The 13598-nt window shown below is 34.1% G+C and overlaps 1 protein-coding gene across 8 annotated transcripts in view; it reads right to left on the bottom strand.

The window, feature by feature from the left end:
- Positions 1 to 1239: 1239 nt before the first annotated feature.
- DTNA (dystrobrevin alpha) overlaps positions 1240 to 13598 on the bottom strand; it is a 170368-nt gene continuing 158009 nt past the window's right edge. For 6 of the 8 annotated variants that reach the window (XM_081950314.1, XM_081950306.1, XM_081950307.1 and 3 more), the window contains 5 exons: positions 12502 to 12661; positions 11384 to 11473; positions 10411 to 10579; positions 8829 to 8961; positions 1240 to 4942 (listed from right to left, as the gene is read on the bottom strand). In XM_081950314.1, coding sequence (XP_081806440.1) covers positions 4775 to 4942; positions 8829 to 8961; positions 10411 to 10579; positions 11384 to 11473; positions 12502 to 12661 — 720 coding nt within the window. In that variant the 3' untranslated portion in view covers positions 1240 to 4774. Of the gene's footprint in view, positions 4943 to 7206; positions 7255 to 8828; positions 8962 to 10410; positions 10580 to 11383; positions 11474 to 12501; positions 12662 to 13598 lie in introns of all 8 variants that reach the window. The other 2 variants (XM_081950309.1, XM_081950312.1) reach the window with 2 other exon arrangements.

Genomic DNA, 13598 nt, shown 5'->3' with positions numbered 1-13598 from the left:
TGAAATAAAAGTTGCAGAGTGAAGAAATCTAGTTGACACGGCATTTGGAAACACAAATACAACATCTGACATCTCAATTATCCAGCAAGCCATCTAAAAACATTATTTGGAGAAGTAGGAGTAATATTATCTGAACTGATCAATTTTGCAAATCACCCATTGAGGCAGGTAACGTTTTTTCACTACAGTATCTTGATAAAAATTCCAAACATACTAGGATACTAGGGATTGGACTAGATGACCTGCAAGATCCCTTCCAACTCTGTTAATCTAATCTAATCTAAAGGACCATTATCAGATGAGATTCATAGTCCATTTAATCCAGCATTCTGATTGCAAAAATAGGATTGACATGTCTTTTAAGAATACGACATGCATCACAGCATATGCTTTGACAAAACAGAGCTTATTCTATCAGATGCCACGACCTCTAACTTGCATGTCTGAATGTATGCACGTTTTTTAAATAACAAATGAAAAACAAGAGGTTTTTCTTATCAAAGCCAGTAACATATTTCAAATAAAATTCAATTTAAAATTTAATGAAAGTAAGAAATTATATAACCAATTGGCTAAATATGGCTGAAATACAATTGCTGTATCTCTCCCCATTAGCTATGCTGGCTAGGTGTTAAAATTGTAATTTAATATAATCTGGAAGGCTATTAATTCCACACTTCTGAACAGAATCTTAGTAGCATTACTTGTCTACTGCAAATTAGATCCTGAAGAATTAGGAGCAAAATCTCATTGCATATATTCACTTGTGAATTTGAATGCTGATGATAAAAATGAAAGGAGAAATCTGGTAATTTTATGCTAACAGATTGCCAATGGAATTTGTAATTTTTATTCCTCTGTATCTGTAAGAAATCCAAGACTCTCCTCCTCATCACCATCATCCACCCATGCTGATATTTTTATAGTAGATATTTTTTTCATCATAATATTCAAATTATAGAATTCCCTGTTTATTAATTCTCTGTAAATGTTTCAGTTCTAATAGGCTTTTTCAGTCTGATTGGAAGGTCATTACATCTGTCAATACTGTTGCTGGTGAGCATCCTTTTTGTGATAATCATGTCATTCCAATGTTAGCAGTCTTAGATATAATTATTAAAACACATATGTACTTTCATACACCTTTTTTTCTTAACAAATCTAAGAAAGAATTCTTCTGGAATAGGGGAAAATATATCTTGGATTCAGTGTAAACAACAAGAAGGGAGACTTCATGAATTACTTTTAAAAATTATTTTTTAATGAAGAAATAATTCCATTCCAAAATATAGACACACAATTAAATAGTTTAATCACTTCAAAATATGTCCCCAATAGGCTTAACACACACGCACACACACAAAACAATACTTAACAGCAATACAAAAAAACCCCATACAATAATAATTCTGTTTACAATACCAATGGATAATGTAAAATTTGCAGTGTGTCCGTTCAGACTGGTGTGAAATAACAGTAGTTAAAAACATCAGACAGTTAGTAGTTTCAAGATGTAATTCTTCATACTTTTTTTGGTTCACAAATAAATTCCTGTCCTGTCATTCAAGGTTCTGGCACTGAATTGAACCAACCTAACTGTTGCAACCCGCAGTTGTGGTATTTACAAGATATATCTACAGCAATTCCAAGGAATTCATAAGAATGGAGGAAAGTGGCTAAAGTAAAAGGCAGACATCTGTGCTAAATAATGATGCAACATTTTGTCTCATGCATATAAGAAAATACATATTATCACAACAAAGGCCACACACCTTTTAATGCAGTTTTAAAGTTAACATTACTACTTACAGAGATTCTATCCTCTCTTTTCTTTCAACATTCAAGAATCCTGCTATCTTCACATTCTAATTCCTGCCTCTTAATGATCTTTCCAATAACAATCCACAAGGAGTTTTGGGCTATAGTAAACAGCCATGAAAAATGAAAAATGGCTATTTCAACCATTCCAGCAATTTTGAGGTTCGCCATCCAAACATGTTTAGCAAACAAAGACTGTATGGACTAAAACATTGGCACATTTGGGACAAAACTCACTCTCAACTTCCTCTACATGCTTGTTTCATTGTGAATGGAAACCTATGTCTGTAACACTAGCTTTGGGCCTGGATTCCTTAGGCATGCAAGTTGATGTTCATCTGAATAAGGACAGCCACATAATATCCTATTCCATTAGGTCTTTATATGACATCCCAGACAAAATACAGAAACAGGTAATCTGATTAAGGCCTTTGCTAGTGGAATTTTATGCAAGCATAACTTTATTCGAATGTTATACTAACAACATTATGACCCAGGAGATCGAGTTGCTGTGTTAGATGATGACACTTTTGGTTCCCAGATGCTAGATAGAAATCAGGGGAAAGTATTGTCCATACTGAGCCACTGTCAACTTAACACTGGTTGATGTAGCAAATTTAGGTTTTGGTGGCAAATGAAAAAGTGCTTTAACTTGGACTTCCAAAGTATAAGAGGCCACCTAGAGCTTTGCTTTGGGGAATCTGTGCTGAAACTAGACTGAGAGAATGGTGCATATGTTGTTATGAAGACAATAAGTGTTGCACAGATTTCCCAAAGTTTAGACTCGTGCATGAGCTTTACATGCAATCTGGGTGTGTAAATTAAGGACTATATCAGAGAAACACAATCCCTATTCTAACTGCAGGTATCTAGCTGGATTTAGATCTTTTTAATAAAATTTGCTTCTCTTTAGGAAATACTTGGCTGGAGTCCTGAGCTGTCAGCAAGAATTGCCAATATACTGTCTAGTACTAACTGATGTGTGCTAGGCACTAGTAGAGAGTAACCAATTCCTGAGAGAAGGGCATAGGAGAGGTAACTTGTCAAAAGTTATGTATCCACCATGTGAAGATGGTAGATACTACAAGAGTAAAGAGTAATTATTGCGAAGGTAGGGTTTCTGGGGTGTCTCTATGTAAAAAAATTAAAAATTATTTTCTTCAGTTCTCTAAATTCTGTGATTTGAGTACATAGAGACAATGTTGAGAAAGACACAAGAAGGAAGATGTCAGGAATTATTTTGTGCATGAGTGACAAAGTACCTAGAGTTATTTAATTCATACATCTTTGATCTGAAGCATGTCCCTTGTAGAATGAACAGAAAGATTCAGCTTTTCATTTGGACAATGCAATATGTAAACAAGTTTAAGGAGCTATTATTCTTTTAACAATAACTTTGGATTTATATATTTCAGCTTCTCTAAATTCGTGCTTACTGTTAAGAGTTGTTGCATCATTAATAAAACATTGCCCTTACACTTAACAATTTCTAAATCATTTGCTGTTTTCCTTGGGGCTAAAATTTGCTTGTAACTAATTTACTATAAAGGGAAAATACGATTGCAAAGTATCTTTTCCAAATATAATCCTCGGGGGAGCAGCCTCCTCTCTATTATTTTTTTAAATAGCATATTAAGATTTACTCAAAAGAGATACTGCTGTAATTACATAATGTATTATTTTTTCTTTTTAGAAAGGACACACCTCCCCTCCATGTGCTTTTCATATTTAGCAGATTACCCCATTCAGCCCCTGAAGAAAGTCTCTCTACTCATTCCAGGAGTGTCCAGAGGGTAAGATTAAAAAAAGGCAAGATGGCAGCCATGATAATGTGATAAAAGCTCTGCCTATTTATATACATTGCAAGATGTGCATGGCAGCCATCTTGATTTTTTTTTTTACAATACCCTGCTGATACCCCTGGCCCATTTCCAAGAATGCACACCAAACAACTGATGGTTGACTAAGGCAAATGCACATTCAAAAATAAGAAAAGAAAGTAATTGCAAGCAATTTTTTAAAGCCGGTATATTTAAAGCTGAAGGCCTCAACCAACAAGTTATGAAAGATGGAAATAATGTGAAAGAAAGTTCTAAAACTGCAACAAAATAATACAATGAAGATTATACAATTAGTTTAGGGATTTTATGGCACCTGTGGTTTATAAACAGCTTTAGTAACGAGTATTTCAAAACATAGTTCACAGTTTTAAGAAGATCTGTACTGATTTTAAAAACTAGATTCTATATAATTTGAATGTTGTCTTTTGTATATGATTTCTATTTGGAAAGAAAATATTTACACTAAGTTCTATGGCTGATTTGTTAGATTATATTTTGAAAGAAAACATTCGTTAAGTTATGTAGTAGCCCTAAGTCATAGAGATACTTCTTAGTGCATTTTGTACAAGTTTGTTTTTAAATTTTCATTTATTTATTTTGCAGAAATATTAAAAACAAATTGCTATCCAAAGATGCAATATTGTAATATCAACATGTGTGCAATTCCTAGTAATATCTGTGAGAATTCTGCAAGTGTGATTGGGTTTAGTATTGCAACTACAGTTCATTTTTGGGCTATAAATATGTACACACAGGAGTATATTTATTCAACGATAAATGCATTATTATACTTTTAAAATTTCCTCCATGGAAGAACAATGTACAGTGTGTAGGAAAGTGTTCTAAAACCTCAAATTATTCAGAAATCAAACTCCTAATATAAACAGTACTGTTGTTGTAAACTGAACAGGTTTGAAAGTATGTGCAAAGGGTTTGTATTTTGTTAGTACAGCCAGTGTTCTTCATCAATAATAAGCCATGTTACACATGATGTAGCTGATATAATTTAACTTTAAATAAAAATCATGTTTTTTTTTAATCTTCAAAAATAAAACACCTACAAACTAGAACTTGGCAAACAAAATAATTGTGCTACAGTCTGGAGACCTAATTGGTTAGAGAGGCTGCACTTGATTTTTCACTTCTTCGTTGAAGCTGGCAGCTAGGCTATCTTTGTCATTAGTCGGAGTGTTGTCCTCTTCTTCCTTCTCTTTTTCCTCTTCCTCCTCTTTCCCCTCTTCAGTTCTTACATCACTTTCATTATCCATTTGACTGCAGCTTTCCTGTCAAGAAATGTTTTAATAGTACTATTTATCACATTTCATAGAAACATGCCAGCCCTATTTAGCCAGTGTGCAAATGTGGAATACGCACCATGTCAATAATGCTGATAAGCCCAACCCTCACTGTTACTTGGATTAGGCTAGCTTCCTTTAGACACCTGATTGGTCTTGTCTTAGTCACATTTTACTCTGCTCTTTACTCTTACATTTTCAGTTCTGCATATGCTATCTTTCAGGATAGGTGTAGACTTTCTATTCTGAATGCACAGTTAAGCATCATTGGTAGGAGAGTAGAGTTACTGAAAATATTTGTGTGATGACTATTCCAAATCATATAATACCTGAATAATATTATCATTAAAATTTTGTGTGTATGTGTGCTATGAGTGAGTCTTGACTCCTGATCTGTGCATTTTTCTTAGCAGAATTTTTGAGAAGTGGTTTGCCATTGTCTTCTTTTTAGGACTGAAAGAGAGTAACTTATCCAAAATTACCCAACTGGCTTTGTATTTAAGGCAGGATAAGAATGGTCTTCTAATTTCTCATCTCGTGCCTTTAACACTTATCCCAAAACAGCTCTGTATCATCAAATTGGTATATCCATCATACCTATTAGCAAGTCAACAAAAATCTATCAGCTCTACAGTAATACTGTATTCTATTGCACACACGTACAGTATATAGAGCGCATGCATATTTTTGGCAACATTTCCCGGTTCTTTAAAAGATATCCACAAACAATAAATGGTAATAGAACAACAGAATGTTAACAGTACATATAGATTATGGTAGCCAGATTTTCTTTGTTTAGGAAGGACATCATTTGAGAAAAGATGCATCATGTCATGAATTAAACTTAGGCCCCAAATCTGAGAAAGTTGCTCCATAAATATTGTAATTGATAAAGTTGAAAGCCATGGGAAGATGAAAAAGTAATAGCAGGACAAAAGTCATATTATCCATCTCGAAAACATAATTATGGCTTTAGAGTTTAAATCTTGGAAACTAGCCTTCCTCAATATTACAATATTACCACTTCCAGTACATGCTGGTTGAGAAATTTGGGGTAGTATTAGTACGGAAATATACCTGGAAAATATCAGGTTGGCGATATTTTTTATATGACAAAACTCCAAGCATTATTAATAAAAATATAAAATGTAAACAAGGGATGGGAACAATAGGAGGTGTCTTGTGTGGCTTATGATATAATTTGGGACAGAGACAAAATTGAAGCTCACTCCATATGATAAGTATCTCTTGGGAGAAAGCTGCCATGAAGAATTCTGGCCTTTAAAAACTATATTAATTTAGTAGAATCTGAAAAATATTTATAGTTCAATTATGTGAGATTAAGTATTTTTTAAATAATTTTACACTTGCATTGAAGGATCTTCCACAGCATTTAAGAAGGACTAGAATAATAGAATTCAACCTTCTGTACTAATATAAAATAAAGTATTAATATTCAAAATTACTTATTGTTTTTTAACAAACTCAAAAGCATTTTCATCTGTAATTCTGTGAATGGCTAACGTCTTAGATTTCACTTCATAATTTTTAACACATGAATTGTTTAAAACAAATTAGAAACATTTGAATACCATTGACACTGACAAAATCATGATCCAACAATTGCAAAAGGCTATTTGCTTGGAACAGCTTACACCCTGCAACAGTACATTTAGCACTGTCAAACAACACCTGTCTATCCCAGGTCTTTGGAAAGGTCTTGATAGGTGGACAAAGATGCCAAATCCAGTCTAAACATCTGCCTGATTCTGTAATAATATTGATTCAAAACATTCTTATGCTGTGCTAAAAGTGTAGACACTAATTATGATACACGAATAACCCACATGCAACTCATTTGCATTCAGAAAGCAGATTTATAAGCGAAATCACTAAATTCTAGTTTGAGGAGTTATGTTTCATATCATTCTTTCCAAAGGTGGTATTCATTCCATCCAATAGCAAACAGTGTTTCATATTAACAGGCCCATAAAAACAAATCACACAACCTACAATCCTCTCAATAGCTTTCCCACTGCTACAGAATAGGAACTTATTCTCATTTGACAATTACAGTTAGAATTGCAAAATGATTACAGTATTGCAAAATAATTACAGTATATTATAATGTATTGGTGAAGAGAAAAATGTGGCCAACTTCTTTGCCTCTCCCCGTCCCACCCTGCACTCCAATCAGCATAATTACTGAATGAAAGTGATTGATATCAGTTTTAAACCAACTTAAAACTTACTTGAGAGGAGAGTGATACAAGGATGGTTACTCATCCTTGTAAGCTGACCTGTAAAAAAGAAAGTGAAAACAGAAAATGTGAGCAGCCAGATCAGTGCACCGTTCTACAGACAATGGGATTCAAGAGGAGTGAGAGGTGTCATATGGACATGCAAGAATAGTACACACCAAATGAAGAGGTTAGCAGCATGCAAGAAGAAACTGTGAGAAGGTTGTTGCTGCAGAAAATGCTAGAAAGGATGAAGATTCAATTTGTTCTTTTAAATGAAAATGGCATTTGCTACAAGGCCCAACCAAAAAAGAGAAACTTGTAACTCTTATTTCTAAATACTTTAGGCAGCTATGGGCAATCATTTCTCATTTGTATTTGTAACTTTTACAATATACTCTTTTAAAGGATATGTACAAATGGTCCTAAAACTACAAATTTTCAACAACATTTAAAAGTACTTCCTAAGATAGAGTTAAGTTTCTCATTAATCAGTATTCCTTACATATAGTGAAACAGAAAACACATTCTTATATTGTTCAGTGCTTTTATCTCTATAATATTTCTTGTAGATATAATCCATATTCCCAATAAATAAGCATAATATAGGCAGATTATCTGCTGGTTTACTTAGAAGTGACATTTCAACAAACTATACCAAGAACTTTAGATTTTAGACTGATACTTATTAAGCCAAAATTACGGCAGGCAGATATTGCTATCTTTTAAAATTATTAGAAATTTTTACAATACTAGAAAATTACTAGAAAAAAATATTTTGCTGCTTGGATCCACACATATACTATGCTGATAGTTTATGACATCCTAAGGTCTTGAGAAGATCTTGGTGAATATGATGGCTAGTAGCAGCTAAAGACCTGGTAGCTGTTATTACACACTGTTGTTCACATATTTGTGAAATAGTCTGTATAATTGCATCAGAGCAATTGTGCTATCAGTGACTCATATCTTCTACACAGTTTTATCACTGTCAGTACCTATGTTAGTACTAGTATCTGATGTAGTTTCTAGGGACTTTGTGAACTGAATCACTGGGTTTTTTTTATAATGTCTGCCCATGTTGAGAGAGCATAAGATTCCTACTATTATCAATGCATACTAGTGGCAGCTGTCTTTAGTGGGCTATAAAATTGGACTAACCTCGTTTGCTTATTTGCAAGGATGGTAGGTAATTAGGTTTTAATTTGAAATTATTTATTTTGCTGAAGAAAAGACACTGTATTTGAGATGATTTTGAATAAGATGAAAGTTCTACCTTTGGAAATTAAGTCTTGATGGATCGTTCACACATGCAAATTACCACTTCCTTTCACAGTATAAAAGTGCCAAGAATGCATGTGTGAACACCCACCTACTCTCAAACTTATTTTGTGAAAATAGAACAGCACACTGTTGACAGAGTATGTTACTAGTATTTGTGATGCACCAACTAACAGCTTGTGAAGGTTAATGTCAGCCTTTTAATTTTGGTACAAAAAGTACTTCTTGATTATTCACAGAAACATGAATGCATCTCACTATTATTTGGAATCTATACCCTTACTATATTCTTAAAAAAAAAAAAAAATCCAGGACAGTGAAATTTTTTTGTTGAGTTCTTATCTTATTTTTACCTGATAAGCTTCATCTTGCAGTTTCTGTTTCAAATACTCCTCCATCTTGAGTTCATTTTCTAGTTGACGGACAGAATCATTTTCATAGTTCTCATCATCAGCTCTACCGTAAGACTCTCCATCCTCTGTAACCCTAAACACAATTATTAATAAATAGGGTTGTGCAATTACTGCCTGACCTACTTCGTATTCAGATACTTCTATGTAAAAACAGTACGTTCCACCTTATGTTAGTCTAAATTTGCAGAAGTGATGGTGGGGAAACAGAGTATACAACCCACTCCAAGTCATTTATATTGTGGAATGTGAGTTTAGAAAAATGCAGTACCCTTTTTCATAATTTAACTTTTGCAGAACAGATTACCTAGGAGGGCATTTTTGAAAATCAGTATAGAAGGAAAGTGGTAGAAAACTCAGGACACTATGAAGATTCAGGGATGTGGAAGGGAGCTCCTATACTGGCTTTTGTGAGTTCCCATAGAGTGAATTCTGATGCTGATTGTGATTTTATACCAATTATGGTAGCTTTCATATTTTGTATATTATTTCTTAACTTTCTGTTGTTTTTACTTCTTATGAGGCTCTCAGAATGGCTTAGATAAGATGGGCAGACATATAAATCAATTACATAATAATAGCAATATGCAGAACTCTGTATTTCAGAAAGGTATGAATTATATGGTGGACTACCAGTTTGGTATGTTGTGGTGAATACCAGAATGTTTGGTGACCAGAACTGAGAATTATACCTTTTACATCCTGTAAAAGCACCTCTTAATATTTTATCTAAATAAACATGCAGAACAAACTCATCTATATCATGTTAATATCTGAAGCAATGACTTCAACAGATACTTGAATTTCATTTGATCTTTTGCTATAATGTTCTGCTTTGGCTCAAGATCTTTTCAAGATCTCGCCATCTTGTAAAAGGTGTCTGAGTGGATGGATATAATTATAGGATCACCACCAGAGATGGGTTGCCAATTTTTCTACTATTGGTTTGGGCACGCTCCTGCGCGCGACACTTCTGCACATGCGCAGAAGCGCCCTGGTGAGTGGGCAGAGCCTCCCGCCATGCTACTACCAGTTCGCCTGATCCAGGCCGAACTGGGAGCAACCCACCTCTGATTACCACTATGTAACTTTTACACAGATAGATCATACACTTAGTTCCTAAATTTTCATCTAAAGCAGTATCCTGATCTTCAGCAGAAAATTGTCTATTCTTCTCAAAGGAAATAAAAAACTACACCCAATTTTGGCATATTTTCTGAAATGCGCCTTTGAATGGATTCAAATGATGTTCCTAAAAGAGACTTAGCTGTTCTTTGGTATATATTAATTATCAACAGCTTTCATCCTGAGTTCAAATATAAAAATCATTGCAAATTGTTTTTCTCACCAAAATCTTATGAGAGTTTCATATTGTAGTTCAAAAGTCACCCTTTATTGCTATACTTAGCTTAATCTTTAGTTTAAAAAGCATCCCAATATTAAATGGAAACTTAATTTCTCAAACTTTGAGTTTATTGAAGACAAGAAAAATCAAAGAGAAGGCAAAACAGGATGGAGTACCCACAGGTCACTGCGAATGGTTCCAGGAGCAGCTACATTGTGAAGATATCCTGGCTTCCGGGCATGGATTTGTGCCAGAAAAGCCTTTTCAGAAGTTGGTGATGGAACAAGATCATCAAAATGAGTCCGACCAAATTCTGAATCCACATTACTTTCTGTCTCACTTCCAACTTCTGTATGAAGAAATAGGTTGGTATGATAATTATATCTTTTGTTCCTATTTCTAGCATGCTTCTCTCCTGTTTTTATTTTTAGCATACTGTACATTGCCATCTTATATTGCTAAAGAAACACCATACTTTCTACATTAAAAACACATGCAGAGCAACTTTCACTTTTGTACAGTTCAAACTTGCCATTTATTACAACTTGCCATACACAGACAAGTGAAGCTTTGATGCCAAGTGGGGTGACTCAGTGTACCTGTTATCCCTAAATCAGGGGATATGCTAATGACTGGGTAAACTATTAAGCGAGGTATTAACAATTAATTACAGCCTCTTATTACAATATTGATGCATGAACCCTTGGACAGTGTTGTTGTATAAAGAAACTAAACAGCATTGACCATCTGTTCAGCAAGAAGACATATTGCTGCATTTGAATTCAATTGAGTTAGTTCTATTATATTCAGTGAGATTTAATTTTTAAAATATATCAGTAGCACCTGGCATTACACGAGCTACCAAATCTGTACTCCACATAAATATAATTATTAATAAGGCAAACAAACTTTTATTTAATAGCCATAAAAATTAACAAAAATCCCAGGCATTTAAAAAGCACTGGAAATAAATAAATATCACAAATTTAAATGCTGGAATAAGAAGGAATCTTGTCCTGAAAAGACTAAGTCAGTAGTTCAAACTGTGAAATAGTAGCTTAAAATATTTTGCAGCACATTTTTCTAGATTGCACCTTATCTTTAGACTATATATTCAACCAGTATAAAACACTTATGCTTTAAATCATCAGACCTGAGTTTAACTCTTTCACGAGAGAAGACATGGTATTGGTGATAGAATCAGCAGCTACCAACAAGTCATTTCTTAAATTTCTTCTTGTACCTAATCAATAGAAAAGCAAAGTGCAAAATATTTTTAGCAATGTTTTGAGCTTTTTGTGTACATTTAACAAGGTAAAATAATAAATGATGCAAAACTCAATTAAGAAAACAATTTAAAATTTATGAATTTTAAAAATCTGTTTAGATAGTTCTTATAGTAGCATAATCTCTGACTACCCACACTGTACATGTATTAATTTCTTTATGACCTCTGCAGAATAGATTGGCTTTAATAAGATTAATTAGTTTGGAACTGGTATACTTTTTTTAGGTAGGCGGTATAGCGCTCCCATATCAAGATATAAGTACTGCCATATAGGGACAGCATCAGATGGGAGAAAATTAGATTTGGTAGAATTCTGTCTGAATTCTGTGCCTTCTTTATGAAAAATTAAAGAGAAATTATTTATCAAATGAATTATGCTAGAGTAGGTTCAGTGACTAGCCAACTGTTGTTTTTAGTTCTAAGATGTTTTGCGTTTTTCTAGGGATATATGATGAAATTATAACAGTCTGGGATAGACAGCATGAAAATGATATCCAACAGCTTGGCCTCTGAACTACTTGGAGCCATATTGTAATAGGAACTTGGAAGCCAATGTAAAAGCCTCCGGACTGTCGAGCAGTTGGCACGAGGAACAATAACTACAAAGCACAGCTTATAATAGCACATTATAAATAAGTACAATCGCTATTGTCTGAGAATAAAATGCATCTCTATGTACATTTGCCAATAAAAAATACTGTGTCCGTTGCAGATAATTTAGAAAACTGGACATTAGATTGGAAGAATTTTTTTCCTCCCATTATTTTATTATGCAGCAATAAAAACTAATGTTATTTTTTTTCATTTCTGCCCTAGTCTGCCGTGAATTGTCCTCTGATGCTGCTTGTCCCAAATATAAACTTTGAATTACTTGATTAATTATTTTAAGAAAAAACTCTTTTCAAAGAGTTTAATAGATATGCAATGAGGAAAACAGCTACGGATTATCATTTTTTAAAACAGAGGACAGTTTGTACCATTACCTTGCGCAAAAGCTTCTTGTACATCTCCTCCCACCCCTGTCAGAGAATCTTGTGGTGTGTGGGCTGGGGTTGAGCTGGCAGATGCAGATCTGATAGGCATTGGAATTGGCCGACTGATCGTGTGGCTGGGAGACGAACGAGGAGAGCCTGCCCCTTGGGTCTAGGGGGGAAAGGAAGCCATGAGTGGTTCAGGTTGAAGTAGAAGAAGACACTTCTATCCCACCATCTCCGATTATTTCTCTGCTTTAGAACATAATCAGAATATGCGCATGCTGCATAGTGTTACCATCCTGATAGGAAATGAATGGATCAATATGCTGTCAGTTCCTAGAATCAAAAATACAGACGCTAACACAAAAATGATCAGAAACACAGGGAAAAGGGATTGGTGACCTTGCCCAGAGTCCTAAAGATCACATTGACATATTAATTTAAATTGTCCCAGCTGAAATGGCAAAAATGTATTTCTTTTTGATGTTTTCTTTTTCCAGTTGCCTGAAAGTGAAACAACAACAACAAAAAGACAAATCAAGTAGTAATTATGTTTTTCTTTCGCTTTAGTTACCTGGCAGCAGCAATGGAGAAAACTGTTGGACACCACACTGTTGAGTCATGACAGAAGAGCTATTGAATTCTTTGGCTTATGTTATGTTAGAACTTAGAGGTAAAGTAATAAAACTGATAAAGTAAGTAAAGTTGTCATAAGGATGTTTTTAATACTTTCCATGGAACTGAGTGTTTCTATGCCATCAATGGTCCCATATCTTGTGTTTGTGAGAATGGAAATTTCGGTGTCTCATGACCTCTGAACTAAAAAGCAGGCAATGCTCTATTGCAGGAATTCTACTCCATACAGATGGGAGATATTCTGGGATATATTGGACAGAAATCAGAATCCAGTCTAGAAATTGCCATTACCCTATAACCATAATCCCTAACTCTTTTTAATTTAGTTTAATCAAATTCATATAACAATTACTTGTTTCCTTATCATGCAGACACATTTAATGTGTTTTCCTCTGTATCTTACTCATATTATACGTAGGCAATTTAATTAGACAAATGTTTTACTAAGAAAAAGTTTCTCCCCCACCCAT

Source organism: Natrix helvetica, assembly GCF_964273705.1.
Source record: "Natrix helvetica genome assembly, chromosome: 4".
In the NCBI taxonomy this organism is placed as follows: Eukaryota; Metazoa; Chordata; class Lepidosauria; order Squamata; family Natricidae; genus Natrix; species Natrix helvetica.
The sequence above is the reverse complement of the archived record's forward strand: the minus strand, read 5'-3'. Positions and strand labels throughout refer to the sequence as shown.